At 48.6% G+C, this 22,321-nt stretch overlaps 1 protein-coding gene across 1 annotated transcript in view; it reads right to left on the bottom strand.

Moving 5' to 3' along the window:
• The window catches only part of LOC119101362 (hemicentin-1), a gene marked incomplete in the record, with an annotated part of 161,232 nt that extends 142,342 nt beyond the window's left edge, over positions 1-18,890 (bottom strand). The window contains 1 exon segment of the mRNA XM_037224691.1: positions 18,757-18,890. Coding sequence (XP_037080586.1) covers positions 18,757-18,835 — 79 coding nt within the window.
• Positions 18,891-22,321: the final 3,431 nt, after the last annotated feature.

The following is a 22,321-nucleotide window of genomic DNA, read 5'->3' as shown; positions in this document are numbered from 1 at the left end:
ACATCCCGAGAACCTCCTCTCTCGCCCTGTTCCGTTCCACACATCCCGCTGCCCGCGTCCGGCAAGGTGACCGGAGCAGGCGGCCCGGGCACCGGCCAGGACCAGCCCGGACCGGGCCAGGGACCAGCCCGGACCGGACCAGGACCAAGCCCGGATCCGGACCAGGACCAGCCCGGGCCTGGACTCAGAACCAGCCCGGGCGGTCAGAACCCAGCCCGGACCGGCCCAGGACCAGCCCGGGCACGGCCCTAGCATCCAATAAGGGAGTGCACCACTAGTACATTAAGGCTGCACGCAGGCAGCTGTGCAGACCATCCACATTAACTATGTCATCAAGATATAAACGTGTTCCACTCGTACAAGATCATTCAAATGTCGTAAAGAGGCGAATAAAAGTGTTGAAAAGCCCTGTATAAACATTCAATAGTTTTACAGCGCTTACTACCATCACTCGTCGAGGTAATGGTGTAAAAATAACGTTCTCACCTTTCTTGCACGCAACATTTGATTTACACCTCACGTTAAAGCTCTATAAGCACCATTCCCTCCTCACGTCAGTGATAGTTACTCATACAAATAGACAAGAGAGTAGTAATAGCTTTATTCCAAGGAGAAAAACTAGAAGAATGGAGAAATAGATTGGTTAGTGTTTCGGCAACATGCCTTTATCGAAACAATAGCAAAAGTGGCATGCATGTATTTCAATAAAGGCAGGTTGCCGAAATATCAACCAATTTTGTCTACATTCCCCTGGTTTTTCTCCGAGGAATAAGGCTTTTACTTCTGTCTTATCTATGTGAATAATGTTCTTCGCGAATGCACTGAACAACTTACTCGTACAAAGGCCAACACAGCTTAAACGCAGGGATTAGCTGATAAACATCATGTTATACTAGTACATCCACTTAGCGAGTCCGGCACAGAAATAACTTACATGAAAATGCGCCGCTGGTTAGTTCTCCCGATGCAGTGCGCATTTATTGCCAGAAGAGATCCGATATTTACTCATGTACAACTTAACCTTTATTTCACTATTCATCAACTTCAACTTTCGTGGGCTCATGAACATGTCATTGGTGCATAACCAACATAATTGTAGAGAAACGAGATGCGCTGAAGTAAAACCAGTGAGATCATTTTAAGGCACAGTTGCTTGCAGACGCCGGCTGACAAGAAAGTGACGTCATTTTAGGGCACAGTTGCTTGCAGACGCCGGCTGACGAGAAACCCCACGGCGGCGGACGTTCGTTTTTAAGAAGCTCAGATTTTCGGGCTAACCGCTCATACGGGCTGTCTTATGTTTCGTTAAAGGCTTTCATGCATATGCTTGGGCTTGACCGCTTCCGTCTATTTCAAAACAAAATTGTATCCAAGCAGCAACTGGTCAGTTTAGAGCTTAGTAATAAGTTCTTGCTAAGCCACAGACCATCAACCTATCGCGCTGGATGCCGAACGCTCGCCATAATTTGCCGCGAATAAGAACAGAACATAAGGCATGCTGATCTTTTTCGAGATTTTTAACACACCGCACTTGAAACCTGCTTGTGCAACTTCATAAGTTTCAGTTGCAGTTAAGTACTGATACACTGTAGTAGTAGCTCAGACCTAAATCTGAGCTGTCAAGGCAACCCAGCTAATAGCTTGAAAGCTTAGCAAGCATATTTCAAGGATTCGCGCGGGTAATATTGACAAATTAGAGTCCGTCAAACTCTTGGCATAATAAGCTCCGGATCACAGGCCATGCGTCCCAACAACACCAATTTGCGTCGCAAAGGAGGCTAAAAATACGTAACGGCACCTAACAACCAGCGCCGTGCAAAGTATGCCTGGGACGATTAAAGCACTTTCCTATGGTTTAATTGGCTGAAGCGTTGGTTTAGACAGGAAACAATCTATATCAATACTGCAATAGGCAATGATTGAAGCGTGATGAGTGGTATTCGAGATCGCAGTGCAAATTGTCTTGGAGTTGGGTAAAAATACAAACCTCCAAAAGGGCATAAAGGACAATAGGATAGTCGACGAAAATGCATCACACTCTAGCACTGGTGGTCGTCTTTAACGAACAGTGCAGGAGCCACCATGCGTGAACGGCATAACGTCATCCAACAACGCCATCTGCGTTGCGCACTGGCGCACACACACCTCTCCCGACAGCCCTAGCCAGAGCAGCCGCCACCGCTCATCGACCGTGGGTGACCTGCAGTGCACAACTCTGCTCACAGGCGGCGATGCCGCCGGCAGCGACCGCATTACAGATTGATAATGCGGCTCCCGCAGACAGCGCATTATCTTTTCAAGAGCCCAAGCGCCGGCGCCGGCGGAGGGAGCCGACGGCCGCTGTCAGCGCGTCGCTGCAGGCTTGTCGGAACTCTCCGCACCTGAGCGCCGACAGGCCTGTTGGAACTCTCCGCACCTGAGCGCCGAAAGGCTTGTCGGAACTCTCCGCACCTGAGCGCCGACAGGCCTGTTGGAACCCTCCGCACCTGAGCGCCGACAGGCCTGTTGGAACCCTCCGCACTTGAGCGCCGACAGGCCTGTTGGAACCCTCCGCACTTGAGCGCCGACAGGCCTGTTGGAACCCTCCGCACTTGAGCGCCGACAGGCCTGTTGGAACCCTCCGCACCTGAGCGCCGACAGGCCTGTTGGAACCCTCCGCACCTGAGCGCCGACAGGCCTGTTGGAACCCTCCGCACTTGAGCGCCGACAGGCCTGTTGGAACCCTCCGCACCTGAGCGCCGAGCTATCGTGGGAGAGCCAGTTCAGTGCGGGTATTAGGGGATCTCTGTTGCGTTCGTAGTTCTTAGTGGATGGTGGATTCAGCGTATTTCGCCGGTATGATTGCGTCCGTTCGATCGTTCGGGTCCGCTCACTATGCCTGGACAATTAACTCGGCATCACTGACACAGCTCCAGTCCAATAACCTCTGTGTGGCATGTAGGCTGGTAGAGCGGATATCTCTTGCCCGATCGGTTGAACGAGCGTTCATTCGACACAACCTTGACCCGGCCTGTCCCCGATCTCTCATTTTGCGTGTAGACGGTCGTTTCATCGCTCCAGCCGTTCCAACCTTCGGTAATGTCTAAGGTATTTTGTCTACCCCATGCCGTCACCAGCCCTGTGACAGATACCAACTCAACGACTCCTGGTTAGCAATGCCCGTGGCTATCGATTGCCGTGGCATTTGTTTAGACTCGATGATGGATCCTGGGAAACAAGAGATATTTTTAGCCCCTCAGGCGGCCACGGGTGACCAAGTCTCAGCCGCTGTCGGGCTAGTTCAAAAATATTCATTCTGAGGACGTTCGGAGTCTCAGCATGGCTGACATGATACCTATCCGCGTTGAAGTTTAACATTGCATTCAAGACAGCACGCAGTTTCTGTTGATGCTCTTTAAGCGTCTCGCTAACCGTTTCACTTCGGATTGTACCAGCGTTGCGGTGCATTTGAAATTTCCTCGAGCTGGAGTGGAAATGCAGTTGAACATTTTGGTTGAGGCATATCGTGAACTTTGCCATGTGCAGAAGAGCGAAATCGTGGTGGCGGAATCTTATATTTGAAATGCCCTTGTTCCAAAAATGAGGCTTGGTATCGCTTTTGGTACACCTTAAATGTGAAGAACATTAGATTAATCAAAATGTCATGTGGTTCCTCACCAATGGTTCACGAATATCAGAAGTAAGCATTATTCTTTCTTCCTGATGTAAATCGCCGAAAAACCTTTTGTGTTCTGCACAGATAACTCCTAGATGAGTACTTCCCGTTGTATAACTGATTTACGTTCGTGTCTCTTATGTAGTAAGCTCTTACTAGAAAGTAATACCATTATCATCTTGACTTGCGCAAAAAGGTTATCCATATTGCATCTATTATTGTCGATAACGTTTGCCTAATGTGCGCCATAAATAATAGTAATTGCTGCCCTCATGAATTATTTTCCAAATTACGGCCACTTAAGACCCGAGTGTCAGCTTGATAGTGTTATCTTAGGAGCCATCAAACTAAGATATTAATGGGCAGAAGCACTGTCCTTGACTTCCCAATTTATTTGCGGGCCTGGCATGCGCTATCAAAAGATTACATGTGGGGAACACATGCAAAGCCCAATCATATGATGAAGGCGGCCCCTCGGGTGGCGCCCATAAGTTGGTGACCCGCGCCCATTCCGCGAGGCGCGCTGTTTGCTCTTAACCTCGTTAATGATTACTTTTGGCTTCGTTCATTCCAGGCTAATCCGCTGATTATCCAGCTGACCATCCAGCTTCTTCTTCTGCTGCACAAGCCGTGGATGCGACTTGGGGATCCACAATGACCTGGGTATGCACCTCAGCGTTGTCCGTCTCAGCCGCCATAAGAACGCCAGTAAGTAGTCGCCCTCCATCCCAGGACCAAGCGCCCCACGAAGGACACGACAACGAAGGACGAACCGCTGACCACAAAGGTCAGCGGTTGGGAGGGTGGGACTGTTCCCGTATTTTGGGGTATCGATGGTGGGAGGCGGGGCACAAGCGCGGGTGAAGGTCAACGAAACCGTCTGCTGCCTCCCGTATCTGTAGCCGATGATTATCTCGAACATCGGCCTTGTAGAGGGCCATACGGGAGTGGTCGCAAACCCACGACATTGCTGGCAGTCATACTTATTCCTCGGCCAGCCACAGGGGATTAGTTCGAGATGACATCCTTTGGTCATCCCAACCGCTCTTCATGGGCTGGAAGCTGGACAACTGAGGAGAGCACCGAGACATGGGTATCAATTTTTGTAAATCGTGGTGGGGCAGAGCCGGGAGTCCTACGATCTTCCCTCCGCTCAAATATGGGTTTCTCAACGGAGTGACCTCACGTTATTTTTGACTGATGATAATTTGTTGTTTTGTTTCACATCATTTCTGCAATGGTGTTTTACTTTGACAATAAAGTAGTTAAAACCAGGAATGTTGCCTAAAGAGAATGGGCCTAGATGGTATTTAAAGGTCTCTAAATTTGTGCTAAATTTGTGAGAAAGTATGGTGGATAAGCCAACATTGGCAAGCTCAATCCAACAACGGGGAGAGCCTTTCCAGAAGCCTTTGGAGTGAGGATTTGAGAGAACTAGAGGCTTTGCAGAATCGTACAAATTGACATCCCTGTACAGAAATATTGTCTTTATCTCGATATTAGAGCTAAGAAGGGTAGATGAATTGTCCAGAGAGCAGCTTCCATTGCCCTTAGATTGCACGTTGTAGTGCTGCACCGACACCCTCCAGCGTCCCAGAACCGAAGAAGTACATTGCTCATAATACGGTTAGATTAGTGCTCCGCAACAGCTTTGCGCAGCTTCAGCATTGGTGAGTTCGTCCCACAAGATGGTGCGATCTCTGGGGCGGTGAGAATCCTCCAGTTCAACTGGCTTAATGATCAGTTCGCTTAGTGAGACAGGTGACTGTTAGGAGATCAAAGGCAGGACATTGCATCATCGGGGTTCGGATGGTGGTCCCTGCAGTCCAGCTGTATTTGAGACTCACTTTCTTACTATCTAAAGCACGGTATGCGTTGCAGGTAGGGTGTCATTCTCAGAGGGTGGATTTTTGAGCGTGTGGGGTGGGGGACTCGCCTGCACTAATGGCCTCACGGCCGCGCCTTGTCAAGGCTCGTTGCTGCGGCAAGCCAGCCTCGGAGCAAGTGAAAGGTGATGAAGTTGCCGAAAGCTAGCCTCGGAGCAAGTGACAGGCGATGAAGCTCCGAAAGCCAGTTACGGGCAGGCGACATGTGATAAAGCTGCTGAAAGGGTTGCTTGACAAGTCGGCTGTCATTTCTAAGAATTCTACACCAGCCTGGCTGGTAAGCCGTAACTTTTCCTCCGGCACTGAGGGTGGGGGTCGGGAAGAGTTACCATCACACACATACACGTGTACCATCAAGGTGACTTCATTTTCATCCTGGCGCAGCCCGTGGTCAGCTTTGCTTATTTTCCTTTCTCTCTGTCCGGTCTCAGACTCTCACCGCCGACGTCACCTCGTAATTAACTTATGTGTGTGTTTGCGCTTTTACGATACAAAACATTCCGATATTTACGAGGGCTGCTCTGAGCGTCGCGTCAAGGCCAAAAGGCTAGGCAGGTTCAAAACACGACAATAAGCGAGACACGTTAACGACAGCTTGATAACGCGCAACACACACACACACACACACACACACACACACACACACACACACACACACACACACACACACACACACACACACACACACACACACACACACACACACACACACACACACACACACACACACACACACACACACACACACACACACACACACACACACACACACACACACACACACACACACACACACACACACACACACACACACACACACACACACACACACACACACACACACACACACACACACACACACACACACACACACACACACACACACACACACACACACACACACACACACACACACACACACACACACACACACACACACACACACACACACACACACACACACACACACACACACGCACACTACACAGAGGAGGGCAAATATTCGTCACATTGCATTATAAGCCGAAGTGTCGCACGTCGCATGGGCACGTGCCTCGGAGTGAGGTCAATGTAACTGGCCGGAAGTTTTCCAGAACTGCCGAACGGCGACCAAATGCTCACGGCGTGGCGTACCCGCGCCAAGCTTTTTAGCGTTAGACAATCAAACAGTCAATCTTTTAGCACTGAACATTTATAGTTACCTTCTAATGTTGCTCACCTATGGCGGGTCAAAGTCAAGCCATGGTTGTCAGGGAAGGCGATGCTACGGAACCGTTCAATACGACGCGATAACGTGGTGTTCGAAGATGTCCTTCAACTATGAGATGGTTTCTTGGACAATAGGGCTATCTAAGCTATGATTATAAAAAGCGATTACATGACTCTAACGTCGAGTTTCCTGAAAACCTGCTGCGGTTTGCTACTATAATGCTGTATCACCGGAAAACTTGCTACGACATAATTTGTTGCGCTCACGTAGAATTCCTTCATGAGGACGTCAAACTATTCTTTATTTTAACTGTATGAAGGTTAGAGGAGGTCACTGACCTAAAATTACCTCAAATGACCTCAATTCAACCATTGCTTTGAGGAGCATGCCGCCTAGTGTAGTACTTCGGCGACGACTGTAAATTCAGGCAATCCCGATAGTTCTTGGTCTTCCTCACTTTCTAAAAATCAATTACCATTGCTGAGCTGACATGAACACCAGTGCCATATTGCTCATGAGAAGTATCTATCTTAGCCCTCGTCCTGGCAGGGGGTCGATGTGATCCCCGCCCCTGCTAAGAACAAACATGTGCATGGCTTTTCTTGTTTTGGAGCAGCGGCAGTTTTTAAGGAACACTGTACGGCAACCGACGGCCTGAGCGTGCGACAGGCGGTAACCGACGATGACGCGGAACGCGCGCGGCGGGCCGTCATTGTGACATTCACAGAGCCATATACCATAAAAGCATTTCCAAAATACATAAAACTATACGTCATCGTACTCGAATTAAACAAAGAAACACACAAACACACCCGCATAGGTTTTGTGTCGCTACAAGGTAACATCTCGTGTGTACGAGGTTGTAAAACTGAAAAAATGCTATTCTGTGGAAAGTTTGACCATTGATCCGGCATCTTGTCAAGTACTGACCTTAACAACAGAAAATTTATACCAATCGTGAGATCTTGTTGAGACCAATCCGCTGGTGTTTTTTTTTTTTTGTTATTGCTGATAATCTCTTTCTTCCCTGATTGGGAAATGGCCGGGCCCATCGAACCCTCCTCCCCTATCTTTGCGCGTTCTGAAAAACGGCGAACCAGGGCGAGGTTTAGGACTGGTTGCGTGAGGAGATCTGGAGCTCCCGGACTCCGATCTAGAGTTTTACTTTGTTCCGCAATACTTGTAGGATACCACCGACTAACCTATCAATTTGATACAAATTAATTCACACAGAGGTCTGCCCGCCTCATGCATTTGGCATCTCTAGCTCACTTCATGCCTCAACTCTCAAAGGGTAATTTGACCCCTCCCCCACCCCTATCTCACCCCATCCCATCCACCCCACCCCTATCCCACCCCCACCCGAGCGCCGAGCAGTCAACCGGCCACCTGGGCGCGAGGTAAAAGAACCCCATGCCACGTTTTGCAACTCTGAAGGCAACGATTTGCAAAGCTGTACTGAGCAGCGGGAAAGCGACCCCAGCGGTCTCTCGATCCCCGCGCGCGGAGGAAGGAAACCGGTGGCCTGGAGAACCTGAACTTCGAGAGCGAGGTCCAGAGTTGCCCTGAAGTTCACAGACGAGAGTCCGTGATTTACCGCTACTGAGAACTTTGTGACGAAAGTTAAGAGAGTGCAGTTCATGAAGCTGACTCATGGCCGGCCAGCCAAGTTCAGCTCACGGGTCCGATGCTTGGTGGAATTTGTTCCCGCCAGATACGACAAGATTGACTCAATTCATAATGTTTCGAAGATATTGCACGCTTTCTTCGGAGCCGTTTCCGAAAACTGTCAGGCAATAGCGTACCTGCGAGATGGCCAAGGCGTCAACGAGGATAGATAAGAGAAGGTCCGATGACTCACGCGAGCCATTGCTCTGAGAGCACCGTGTAATCCATGTGACTATGCACTAAATCCATAGACTCTATGCACTAAATCCATATGATATCACATGCAATATCGCATGATGCCTGATGATCCATGTGATACCGCAGTGTAGTGAAGAATAGGTGAGGATTCCCGAACTATTTTCCCATGCAAATACTGTAATACCTTATTGCCCTTATCGGCGAGCTCCTTCGTCATGTTATGGCCATATCCTTATCAAAAGTACGCCGAGCTACTGTTTCACGGCAAGGCTCTGGCGAACAGTGGCCTTTAGGAACGGAACGGAGATTGCACACTGCTCACTATCTGACGGGAGCCCGAGAAAATCTGTGCAGCTTTACCGGCGTTCGGCCTCAGATGCCGGGAGCGAAACGAGCCGTCCAGGAATATTAAAGTCTGTTGTAGGGTAGCAGTGAGCTGCGCGAAGGAACCTTCGTTGCCAGAAACAAAGATTTTAGCATCGTCGGCGTGCTGCGCCTCGTTCGTCATGCAGTGATGGGGAGGCAGGCCACTGAAATAGATCTGGGAGCAGAGCGTAACCTTGGAAGACCGTGGTAGGGTTCAGCAAGATTTTGGAAAGGTATCTGTTTCCCCGACTGTCTGCACACAAACGGTTGTAGTGCAGCTACTAATGCATTAAGGGAATTTAGTATGGTGAATGGAGCAGGCTTTAACTGGTGTGAACTTGGAACTGTAGCAGGTTCGGAAGGCGCTCTGGCGTGGTTAGTCACGCTAAAAAAATTTAGGATAGATCCAGGAATGGAGAAAGAGAAGTTTAAGCTTCCAGTGGTGGAGAGGGTGGGGCCGGATGTGGTGATGGGCGGGGTTTGTTTCTGGTGCGGAACGATGGCAGCTTCCTATCAACGTTGCAGGTTTTTTCCCTTTTTCCATGCGGAGCGTAGGAGAGGCGAGAGCAAAAACCATGCTGGGCATAAGAGAAAAGGCGAAAGTCCCCAATGTAATACGGTTGCTGCTGTACAGCTCTCTTAAGTAAGGTATGTATGTAAACATCTGCAATAAAGTACATGGACACTCCACCATCGAAAACCATTTCGTGTGCATGACGTATGCTAGTTGTACACAACTGCTCATCGGTTTCTGTACGCCTGACAGCCGATCTCAACTGGCGATTTCAGGGCTGTGTCCCGGTGCTTTTCAGCTAAGCAATAAAGAGGTAACACTGTATGTTTAGCACTTCAGTGCATTCCTGCGTTTGCACTGTGCATATGTTCCTGTGGTTTTCAGTGCAGGCAATACGGTTGGAAGGCAGGTTCACTTTCCGAACAGTATCTCAGTATATTCACTTCACTTTGTATCCCTGCCCATAACCAAACAAACAGATGATAGGGTGAGGACCAGCCGCCTTCTCCTGCCAATTTCAAATATACACGGACACTGCTATAATGAACGGTTCGTCTAAGGCCGGGGGACGCACTGCGGTGCCCGCGCACCACTCAAAATTACCGTGTTCCGCCAGTGCTCAACACCCGGAACAGGGGCGCCGCCAGTGGAGCCGACATCTGCACTGCTTGCCCAGTTTCCCCCCGTCCATCCCCGCCACCGACAAAACGGTCGGCGCCGGAAATTGGCCCTGGGCTCACGGAAGGCGTGGCCGTCGCCGTGTCCCGCTAATCCCCCGTGCGAATCAATGACGACACCGGCTTCGCGGCTGACCTCTCGGCGACGGTCACGTGACCGACATGCGACCAGTCCGCACTGCCAGAAGGCTAGCGCGGGGCAAATGGCCTTGGTGCAGATGCACGCAACCCGGTACTATTTCAGTCATATGATTTAGTGCACCCGTTTCACGGCATTTTTGTCAGCAGCTGAAGGGAAGGTCAGATAATGTTCAAGGTGCTGTAGCCGTTGCATCGACGGTCAAGTGCTCGTGAGCATTGTCGCAGCGGTCCGAAAAGAGAAGCAAGTTCCCTTTGTGGTCTGCGGGCAGCGCCGTGGTGGCGGATGGGGCGGTCTTTAACCTGTGTAGCCACATCGATTGCGTGGTGTTTGCTCTGCTGCCTTTCTGTAAAGTAACTATCATAGCTAACCTCTGTTGTGGAAAGCGGAGGGTACTTACGTATATGTACCATGTATTGCATATCAGGCTGGTGCAACTCACCATTATTGCATGCATCAAATAACGCCCAAGTGAGTACAAAAAAAAACTTGAGAAAGTCAACAATCGGGTGAAAAGCGTGCAAAATGGTCGGCTAAGCAAGCCACATTGCATGGATGACCGATGTTTCATGACAAATTACCGATACGATATTTCTTCTGGCTGATGCTGGTTTTGCTGAAGTTTTGGGGTTGCCTTTTCTTTTTTCAGGCGATCGCCACTTTATATTTGATCGGTGCGCTGATCTCGGGACACACTCAGGGCGACGCATCGCATTCATGCACTTAAACCGGGCTGATCTTGGGACACACTCAGGGCGACGCATCGCATTCATGCACTTAAACCGCACTTTATATTTGATCGGTGCGCTGATCTCGGGACACACTCAGGGCGACGCATCGCATTCATGCACTTAAACCGCACGTCTATGTCCACCCCGACATTGTTTCCATTCGGCAGAGATATATGCATGCCGTGATCTTTGTCACGAGTCCTGACTAGCTCAAGAGCCACAGGTTGTCAGTTCAGATCTGAAAGTGTCTCAGTGATTGCATTGTGCTCGCAAAATACAGCAAGCTCACGGTAAGCCAAATATCCAACTTTTACGGTGTACCACTTCATCAATGCGACCAGGAAATTCCTGGCGTGGCCAATTATGCTGTCAGCATGAACAAGTGTTCGGCATGTGCAGTGCCAAATACGTTTGAACCACATGCTTTACGTTTCCCACTAACTTTGGATAACTTTCTGGCAGGTGCACTTTCGTTTACTCCTTTTCCCCAGTGTTTTTTTTTTTGCGTAAACGTCCAACTAACCGGGCATTTACTTTGAAAGCATCGATTACATAAAGCCTCTATGGGCAAAATGACTGCGGTAGTTGATGCGCCCCAAAAAAACCTTTGTTGACCAACATGTAGAATGAGATTTTACCAAACGCCTGGATAGATATTGTCAATGACACAACAACATGTAAATACTTGTGGCGATCGGTAAAAACGTGCTGAAGCTGTAGGATAAGTGGCATTGTCCTACTTGTCGCCAATGTAAAAGGTGTACACAATCCTGATGGCAGTTGGTGCTGATTTCGGTGAATGACATCTACCGATTTTAAGTGTAAAAGACGTGTCGCTTAGATCGATCTTTATGTGTGTTAATGGGTCGTTGTGCTATTGGGTAGTCTGTCCCTCTTAACATTTTTCCCATGCCGTTGAAAGCATATTTCTCATCAGTTGTCGTTTTCCTTGCTCTTGCTTTTGCACTTTTCATATTGTCCTGTATCCATAACTGTTGTAAGAACAGCACAAATACTTTGGCGTGACTCAACTCAATCTTAACTGACTAGAAAAAATTAATTCAGGTTTGACCTCGAACGACGTCTTTTCAACTTGATTCTCGGGCTGATTGAACTCCCACTGAAGTAGGAAACCAGACGTCCTGGAAAAGCCCTGGAGGCTTTCCTGGCCATCAATTTCACATGTTCCAACAAAATTTAAGCGTCTTGCAGTAGCGCGTGGCAGCCCCGGGCATTCATTGCACGAAACTTACGTAAGTTGCTCAGTGCATTTGCGAGGAGCATTATTCACATAGATAGACAGTAGTAATAGCCTTATTCCTCGGAGAAGAACCAGGAGAATGAAGATATAGAAGGGCTGGTATTTCGATAAAGGCATGTTACTGAAATATCCATTCATCTACATCTTCATTCTCCTGGTTTTCTCCGAGGAATAAGGCTATTTCTACTGTCTTATCTATTGCACGAAACTGATCAAGACCAATCGTTCTATTTTCGGTCATGTACTGGCAAGCTGCTATCCAGTTTTAAAAGCCGACTTTTCAGTGAAAAAGCAGTTATGCCTTTAAAAACATCATATATAACAATGCCCTAGGTTCAGGCTGTACTGCCACAGGCGGATGAAGGTGATGTGCGGAGAACATGATATCATGATGAATGTACGTTAGTCTTCATATCGAGATCAGTTAGTGTTGGTGCATATGAGATCGGACGTTAAATGCACAAAGATTGCCAACGCAGATGAAGAGGGAGCCAGGGCGAATTCAGAGACAGATAACAAGGGAAGGTTGGCTCATACTAAGGTCTGGACTTTTGCAAGAGGGTCTTTTTATTGGTACAAAATTGGCCTTGACATCCCAGCAGAATTGGAATGTTGCAAAGCGAATGAGCTAAGCACAGTGTCGGCCCCAGGCACCGACATGCATGAGGGAAGAGCGCCCGTGTTATTGATACACTTCAATGTCGTGCCAAGCAGGCGTCTTCCCCACCCACTTCGTGCACCCTTAATCCACTAGTGTTCTGGGAAGTGGCAAAAATAGATTCGGCATTGCAATATCAGACAGCGGCGTTCGCTACGCGTAGTGACGGCGCAAATTTCAGTGGTGTGCGGGCCATGCGTCTTCTCCACTTTCCCCTCTCCACCTCGCATACACTTCATTTACAAACACGATAAAGTATGAAGATGAATGATGAAGTATGAAAAACATGAAGATGAACACGATCACGGGCACTGCAATGTGAGATATTGGTAAACGTGTTATAATGTTTTGCTTAATATCCATTGTTGTATTTGTTGAGTCTCCCATTTCCGAGATCCTGCATCTGTCGGTGATTCGGAAATCGCCTGCATATGTAACTTTGAACTCATTACGTTCGCATGAATAAAATTCAAAGGAGCATACGATGTCTAAACGACCAGCTTACGTAAAGCAATGAGCTGCAGTTTTCCACATTTTTTCCCGCGAGCGTGACAGAGATGCTTCCCAGAATTGCTGTGCGGATCAAAAACTGTAGTCCAGACTACAGACTTTTCAAAAGAAGCCCATGAAACTCGGTCCGATAGATTCTGAGACCTCTAGGTTTGAACTGGCCCCCGCATGATTCAAGCGAAATCCCCTGCATGAAAATGGCCCTTCTGTGCAGGCCACCCGAACGCTCCAGCGGACGTGTCCAGGATGTGTCGCTGCTTGCGGCCCCCATCGGTGACAGCGACCGTGACGGAACCTCCACTTCCTTAAGAGGGGTTTTCTGTTAAGGAAAACCCCGTTTAAGTGAGACTTTAAAGTGTTGAGTGCAACCTACTGTAAAACGCATGCTCAGAAACAGCAGGCATTGGTCGTACATACGATGCAGACATGAAAGTCAAGTTCGCCAGAGACCAACGCTCGAAAATATCAGTTGTTTATCTGAGTCGTGGTTGCCCTGAAACCCGGTCAACTTATCTATGCGCAAATCTTTCAGTTTGTCCAATAGTCTCTCTAGACCTTCGACCTCCTTCAGCTCACAGTGATGCTTCGGCCGTCTGACGTGTTGACTGTCCGAGCCTCTCCCACCCCGCCTTGATATAATCCCGATCACCTAGCAGAAAAAAGGATTTGGTATTGAATTGACCGATCAAATCGCCACAGTGCCAACATCTTTACACCATGCGTGATGAGAAACGACAATCTCCTCCATATTTTCTCCTCGCCTTTGTGCCGCGGGATGGCGAGTAACCCTTCACGTCTCATTCGAATTTTTCGACGCACATCGCGAGGCGCCAATCCGCTCGTTTTACAACCCCATCAGACAAACCGGATGCCATTAGGGGCCTGCGGACGATCTCCTCTCGCGACTGGCGGGCGCTGATTGAAAAACGGACCGCCAACTAGGCACGTCCAACGGCCGCCAAACGGCTCCAGATTACCGGCAGGCTTTCCGCGGCAACTAATGACAGCCTTGGCTGGTGTTCCGCAGACGCTGTTTTGTTGCAACTCGGTCTTTCTGACCTATATTTATGACAAACCATTTTGCATGGAGAAGACAGTTGAATTTTGTGCTGTGAATCTTCACATCGCAGAAGACTTGCCAATATTGTGCCAACGTTGATCACTCGAATCGAGATGATACGGCGCTATTTTGGCTGTCTTGCTTCCACATGAGCATGCCAATAAGATCCATCCCAGACACTGCAGATTCAATAAATGCGAGCTCTCCAATATCTTGTGCAATTTCTATGATAAAAGCATCTTGCGTTACATATCTTCGAAGATTGGGGTCCTGGTCCTGACCCGGTTTTAGTTGACGTGAGGTTTGCATTGCAGTATATTTTGTAATATTGAAATACATTGCTGCTTGTATTGACTTCTCTTGGTGTGATGTACTGAGTGCCGGCTGAAGCATGTGACGCAACTGATCCTTGCACGCTGTGGAAACCGTAAACTGATCAAAATGGCAAAAGGTATACATTTGGAATATAATGATGAAAATAGTTCGATTCAATAATCGGAAGTTCCAAAATGCACGCAAACCGAAATCACCATGCGTTAATGCAAATATTGTGCCTGCCGTGAGCAAATAATCTAAAGCTCTAATCTGACTTTAAAAAATGGCTTTCGCAATCCTCCAGGTACGGCTGCCATGTTCTCCTTGTCTTTAAAGTAGTGGGGTTTGCACATTTTTTCCAACACTTTAAGTCTTATGTCAGTCAAAACATGGAGCTGTGACGTCACTGGGAAGTATTTAAATGGTGGACTGTGCTTTGGCCATGTTGATGAAGCAATCAGAACTTTATCATCTTTTGCGTCGGTTTGTTCGTAAGCAGCATGTGAAATGGCCTGACATTGCCCCAAACAATGCCAATCACACGTGATATAAAATAATATATCGTCATCCAAAAGCATTATAAGTTGAACTCATCAACACTTCACTAATCATGTGTGCTCCTCTTTTCAACATAAATTGTCAATATGTTTAAGATGTAATTGCTCATTCTTCACACTAACGACTTCCCATTAGTTGACCGTTCCTGCTTTGTAAGACCATACAGGAGAAGACATGTCATAGAGCTGGACATAGCTGCGCGACCTGTGTGAAAGAAAATGGGACTCAGGAGAGCATAAAATGACGTTGACTTCATCATGACCTGACCTGACATTGACCTTCGGCTGATGTCGGTCTAACGTGGCCTCTTTCTGAACTGAACATTACTTTTCGGAGACATGTTTATGAGCTTGAAGCCTAATAGTCGTTCCTCAGTTTGACGTTAGTTTCGAAGGCGCAGACTTGAGTAGCGCGCTACGCGGCTTTAATTATATAAACTATTTTGTGGGCTTGTGGGTTACGTTACAGCATGGGTGCCATGATGTCGTCATGTCATGATGTCATGCGGACGTCATGGATGTGGCGTCATGGGTAGCGAGAAAGAAGCAAACTGTTGTTTCGGTGGACGAACTGGGAACATCGATCGCCGTTTACTCCGATCCCAAACTTACATCTCCAAGAAATGTGTTAGACGGCCAAGGCGTTCGAGGTTGGAAAATAGCACAGGACATGGCCGGATGCGAAATCCGCATGTACTGTATACGAATGTTTCGCTTGGTGAATTGTGGTTGCATTCAGTGTGGGCGCCATTCAGACATACCGAACGGTTAGACATACCACGCGTCCCAGTGACGCGCGCCACGCAGCATCAGCAGCCAGCCACTAAGGAGGCGAGACACGCGAGAGACCAGTACGTCCATCATGTCGGTACGGAGTTGCCGGACCGCGGCCATCGGTGGGGTTACCAGATGATGACCCGGCTAACGAGATTACTCGGACATCGGAGTGCCCATTTACCGTGTTACCAAGGCACCGCATGAAGACTGGCCCTGCAGCCAGCTCTTCAAGGTATGCTCTCCCAAGGGCTAGGGCGCTAGAGCTGATGGTCACCGAAATGCTGGTCAGCGCCGAGCGAGTTCGCTGACACGCTACAGCATGCACAGTCGTTCTCCGGAGGATTGGCTTTTGCTTAGTTAATAAGCCCAGATACCGCAGAATCTGCATTGGGTTTAGCCGAGTCGAGTCACCCGGGTGCGGGTTTGTGCTTAACAAGGTCACCAGTGCCCTGGTCCTTGCATAGACAAGTCATTAGGGTTTTGACCATTGCTTCGTGAAGTCACCAGATTATAGTGTGACGCTCAGTTAGTTCACCAGAATACTATCCCATGCTAAGGCAAGTGACTTAAGTACTTCGCTTAGTGAGGTCACTGGAGGCTAATTCGGATATCGCTTTGTTTTCATATTGCTAACACGACGATACACCAGTCACTGGAGCAGAAGTTCGTCCTTAGCAAGCTCGGGCAGAGGAGTACTGGCTCGCACTCAGTCAGGTCATCAGAGCACAGACCCGTTCTCAGACTGGCCAGCAAAGTTCTTCCACGTGATCCTTCAGGTCATAAGTCCGCCCATCCGTGGCCGTCATAAGTTCGTGCTCGAATGACCCGGAAGCCATCCCAGCCACGGGTTTCCAGGGAGAGGACTTCGGCGGCTTGCAGGCCAGCACACTCTAGAGCCGATAAATAGCCTTTCCCGGAACTGCACAAACATCACATGACATACCTGCTCTTATAACCGAAATGGTCCCATAGAGAACAGTGTAGAATACCATAAACTCATCCTAACGTTTAGAACGGGACATTTAACAAATATAATTTCTCAGCACGCAGTATCAGAAACACTGCCTAATCCAATGCTGAGAATCGGCATTAAGACCACAGTCCTGACGACGCCCGTCGTAATGGCAAGGGTCGGGTGTTAACTACAGTGTGCCGGTTCACCTTTTCAAGAGGAACTGAGGGGGGGGGGAGGGGGCACGAAGATAACCAATGTATCCCACAGTGGCTTGGTGTTCACAGCACACAGAGCGCGTTTTATACGCTGCCAGGGCAGCTGCCTCGCCGAGACTCCCGGATCTTCTTGCACTGCATCGATTCCGCGGCCAAATGTAAAACTGCATCACACGTAAGTTGACTGGACGTCTTGGCTTCTTTTGTATGAGTCCCAACCCACTCATACCGCCAGTTTGGGATGTTTCGCATCAAGTTTTGTGTGAATGTACGCTGCAGTATTATCTCGATCTCCACATAAGATCAAGTTCAAGATCAATGCCAATGTTTCATCTCTCAACAGCTCTCGACTGTTTTTACTGTTTCGGCCAATTGCGAGCATATCGCGAAGGTCTCTCAAGGACTGGGCGAAACGTAAGGGCACTTGCTGTTTGGATTAGCGACGCGGCCAAATCCGACCCACCAAACGAGTGGTCCTTGGCAGGCTCGTAGCACTGAAATACACGGGCATAGAAAGATGATGTTTTGACCAGAATACCGTCTCACCTTTTGAAATGCGCGCAATTGTAATTAATCCCTATCCCTTCGCAATGGTGTTGCAAACGAATGTTGTCTGTGTAGCACTGCATACAAAATATTCGCGCATTCCGCACGTTGCTGATAGCATCGACATGAACTGTTGCTGCGCATCAGACTCAACGCTTCAGGTTAAGTAATGGATACCACCTTTCCTGTTGACCAGTGAAAAAATAATATTATGTAACGTCAAATTTACCTAGTGTTGACCACATCCAAAATGGTCATCTTCGCCGGTGGAAATTTATTATTTCCACCAGTGTAAATACTGAAGGATGGGTACGTAAAAAAACATTATTGCCAGCTGCGATAGCAAGGCACGTGAGTTTTGTTGTATGGAAGAAAGCTGGCATTCATCTATGATCATTCATCGTTGGTAACTTTAAGGGACGGGATATGGGGATGTAATGGCACATTTGCGCCCGGCGAACCTGATGAGAAGACGCAGTTCAATTTCCCTAGTGTTCATGAAATAGCAGCACTGTTTGGAACCCGTCTATTAACCTGCACACAAGCAGGGATTAAGATGGAGAGAAGAAGAGGTACAACATGCCCGGGATCGTTCTCAACAGCTGTGGCGTATGGTGCACACCCCGCGACACGTGACACATCTTGTACATTGGATTGTCATTAGGAGCATTTACCGACGCTTGTTTCCCTGGAGAAAATACTGACACTCTGCCACTCAATATACCATCAACGGCTCCCAGAAATTGAATATTCATTGCGCTGCTCCCCGCGGCCTAGGAGTCATGACAATCAATCATCGTTTTCGGAAATAGCACTCGCAGTCAGCAGAGCGCGGTGGCAGGCAGCATGAATCCTCACCGAGGCCTCCGGAGTGTAGTGCGGCGAGCAGCAGGACAGTACCGGCTGGCCAGGCGCGTCGGAGCAGCCAGCCGCTCATCGTGCTGAGTCCGCGCGCCGCTCAGGTCATGACCCGAACCGCCGCCGGCACCCGGTGTGGCGCGGCCGCTGCGCCGCCGCCCCGCGCGCGCTCGCCCTCCGCGCGCAGCACCGCCGGCCGGACGCGGCGCGCTAGGTCGTCACCGCCTGGCGCGCGTCGCCCGCCGCCGCCGAACCGTCACTGGCGGCGGGGCTGCCGGGCACCGCCGGCGCCGACGGTACCGACGCGGCGGAGCGGCGGCGTGCCCCACTACCGCCGGGCTCAGGGGCGCCGTCCCGGATCCAGCCACGTCGCCCGGCTTCGGCTGGAACGACGCGGCCGAGGAGCACCGGCTGAACCTGCTCCCGGGCTGCTGACAGGTGACCGTGCACAGCACGGCAGAGCAGCCTGATGCAGCCTAAATGCACGGCTTTTGTTTAAAGAAGCTTATTTTCAACGAAAACCCCTTTTGGCATGAATGCCTAGAAAGCCGCGGGAAATGTTTTAAATACATTGTTTTACATTGTCCGGCCTTCCTGACGCAGTTTTCTCGCGCAGTTCTTGTTCCGACATAGCGAGGTAAAGTGCTTCTACCACTATGGCGTAGCGTACCCCTATTAATTTCAACGAAATTTTTAAAAAAGCTGAAAAGCTGAGATTGGGAAGAAAGGACGAGAAGCAGGCAAAAAGAAACTATACCATGAGAACTAGATAGCATGATTTGCATATATAGGACTCATGCAACAACAAAAACAGTCGTTTAAGGCTCAGTTCCCCTAACCTGCGCCTATAAGGGTAGTGTAAATGCCACGTTTAGGCGGCCGAGAGACGGGGTAAATCTAGCCTGCTATATTTACTGCTTAATATGCTAGAGCCACAAAATGTTCAGAATTGGTCACGATAGCCACGAGTCAAGCATTTTAAGCCCAAGGGAGAACACCGAGCAAAAATGTAGGCCGCTTAACAATTACCATTGAATATGTAAATCACAAGGACATTAACACATTTACGTCTCTGGGGGCTTTTCACGCCATATCGACCGGCGCCTAACATTCTCATCTATCAGATTCTGATGGAAATTCGTCAACAGGGTGATCTGGAGCGATTAATCCAGCCATGCTGGTTTGAGCTGTATTGAACGAATGGTCACTGCATGAATCATCAACAATTTTTGGGAGGTCATCATCTCGTGAAAAGACAGCGTAAACAGTTAACAAGTACGTAGTGATCAACTCACAAACAGCCAATAATTATTTTTCATCCATGCATTTGAAATTTTTGAACTTTTGGCCAAATGATCTCTGATGCCGCGACCTGACTTTCGTGAGGACACACCAAACGCCCATAAGGTATAGACTATTCCACACAGGTCTCGTCTGCAGCTAGTACTGGAGCTAGCATCTGAGAACATATTATACGTATTAAGAGACACCCAGCATTAAACTTGACATGCCATTATGACCTGGTTGAAAATTTGGGCGTTCCAGTTTTGATCTGAAAAGGATATGCTCTAACCGTTTCATGTCCTTATTAAGGAACTGGTCCAGCACATTAAAGAAATACGTGTTTGTGCGAACATGCGTGCGTGCGTACGTATGTGTGTGTATACGTGCGTGCGTGTGGGGGGGGGGGGGAGCGGGTGTGGGGGGGGGGGGGGGGTGGATGTGGGTGTGGGTGTCTTCTTGTTGGAAAAAAACACCAGAGAGCCTCCGGCCAGCACCGTCGCCGGAGCGCTTTATTCCTATTAAGCTAACCTGTTCATCCCGTCTAACAGGGCTCAAAACAGATAAAACGAAAGCCATAGAGATCGTACTATCCCTGAGATGAGTGGCATTAAGGTAGCCCACTGCATCCAAATAGGCTGGGAGGATTAGTTGGGTCTCATGCTGAGTTCAACGTTTTAATGCGGAAGGACCATCCTTCAGTGTATCAGAAGGTATGAATTAAGAGATGTTCTAGAGCAAACATGTTTCATATTGACCTTACCCGAATTTAAAGCTGTGTTTAGGTTCATTGGTCAACCTTTACGAGTGAACTTCAGTAAACTAACATAAACAAGTTTAAGCGAAAACATTGCGCTTGAAAACCACACTGCTGATGCCGCAAATACTCCGATTCTATGCAGGCACTACCAAGGTAAATTTGTCAAGCATCAAAAACATCCGAGCTCCCACATGCTAACACCAGATGCGCGGTTTTACGACCGGGGCTGCAGGAAACGCAGGCGGCTACGCCGGAAGCCCATAATAAGCTATATGGAGTATTAGGTTGGAAAACGACCTTTCACGATTGACACCATGAGCATTGCACGAACCTGATAAACATCCAAGGAATTCATGTTCTTACAGGAACCCAATGTGCGACACTGCTTAAGTATGCCCCGAAATACAGACTGCCAACCTGAAGGTTTCGATGATCGTAACGGGTATCAGGATAGAAATAAATTAATGAGAGAGAGAGAGGGGGGGGGTGAGAGAGAGCAAGGGAAAGGGAGAGAGAGGGTCAGAGAGAGAGGGTCAGAGAGAGGAAGAGGGAGAGAGAGGGTCACAAAGAGAGGGTGAGAGAGAGGGAGAGAGTGAGAGAGAGAAAGGGAGAGAGAGTGAGAGAGAGAGAGAGATAAAGGGAGAGAGAGAGAGAGAGAGAGAGAGAGAGAGAGAGAGAGAGAGAGAGAGAGAGAGAGAGAGAGAGAGAGAGAGAGAGAGAGAGAGAGAGAAGAGAGAGGAGAGAGAGAGAGAGAGAGAGAGAGAGAGAGAGAGAGAGAGAGAGAGAGAGAGAGAGAGAGAGAGAGAGAGAGAGAGAGAGGTATTGATAAAACATGGCTTTGTATCCATTTATGTATCTTATATCACATGTGCACAATATTCTGCCAATAAAAATTCACTATGAGAATGTACAGATTAACGCAGTGAATATTCTCGCGCCTACAGGCTCCTCCGAAGTAGGATGCAGCATACCATGCTACCATCAACAAATATGGAGCTAGGGGTCAATAACCTGATCAATTCCTCTGTATCCTGACACTCGGCACGGGCCATGAAATCCTTTCGGGCTAAGCCGTCTGTGTTTCGGCCATCTCGCAGCTATACCGTGTATTGATTGCTAGTTCATGAGAACCTGAATGCGGTGGAATCACTGTTTGTACTTTGGAAGCTTATGTCGTGCACATGAGACCATTCACAGACATTCCTGGTGCCAATGGTCTTTTACCACCTTGTTGGTATAACTGTTTCTGGGATTCATTTATTTTGGGGGAGAAACGTTTCACTCCTTTCAGGGGAATGTGCTCACCAGCAAGGTATTGCAGCTTCATTTCTCCTAGCACGGTGAATAAACTGTGATCTAGAACGCTTTGGTCCCCACGGATCCAGAGCAAGGGAGTTTTTGCTATATTCGCCCAAGGAACAGTTGGTAAGAATTTATCATGATTTACATACTATTTAGAAAATACTTAAACGCGCTGAATTACGTAAGCTGTTAAGTGCGTTTGCGAGGAACATTTTGCGCATA

The sequence above is a fragment of the Pollicipes pollicipes genome, unplaced genomic scaffold, assembly GCF_011947565.3.
Source record: "Pollicipes pollicipes isolate AB1234 unplaced genomic scaffold, Ppol_2.1 Scaffold_4881;HRSCAF=5763_pilon_pilon_pilon, whole genome shotgun sequence".
NCBI classification, from domain to species: Eukaryota; Metazoa; Arthropoda; class Thecostraca; order Pollicipedomorpha; family Pollicipedidae; genus Pollicipes; species Pollicipes pollicipes.
The sequence above is the reverse complement of the archived record's forward strand: the minus strand, read 5'-3'. Positions and strand labels throughout refer to the sequence as shown.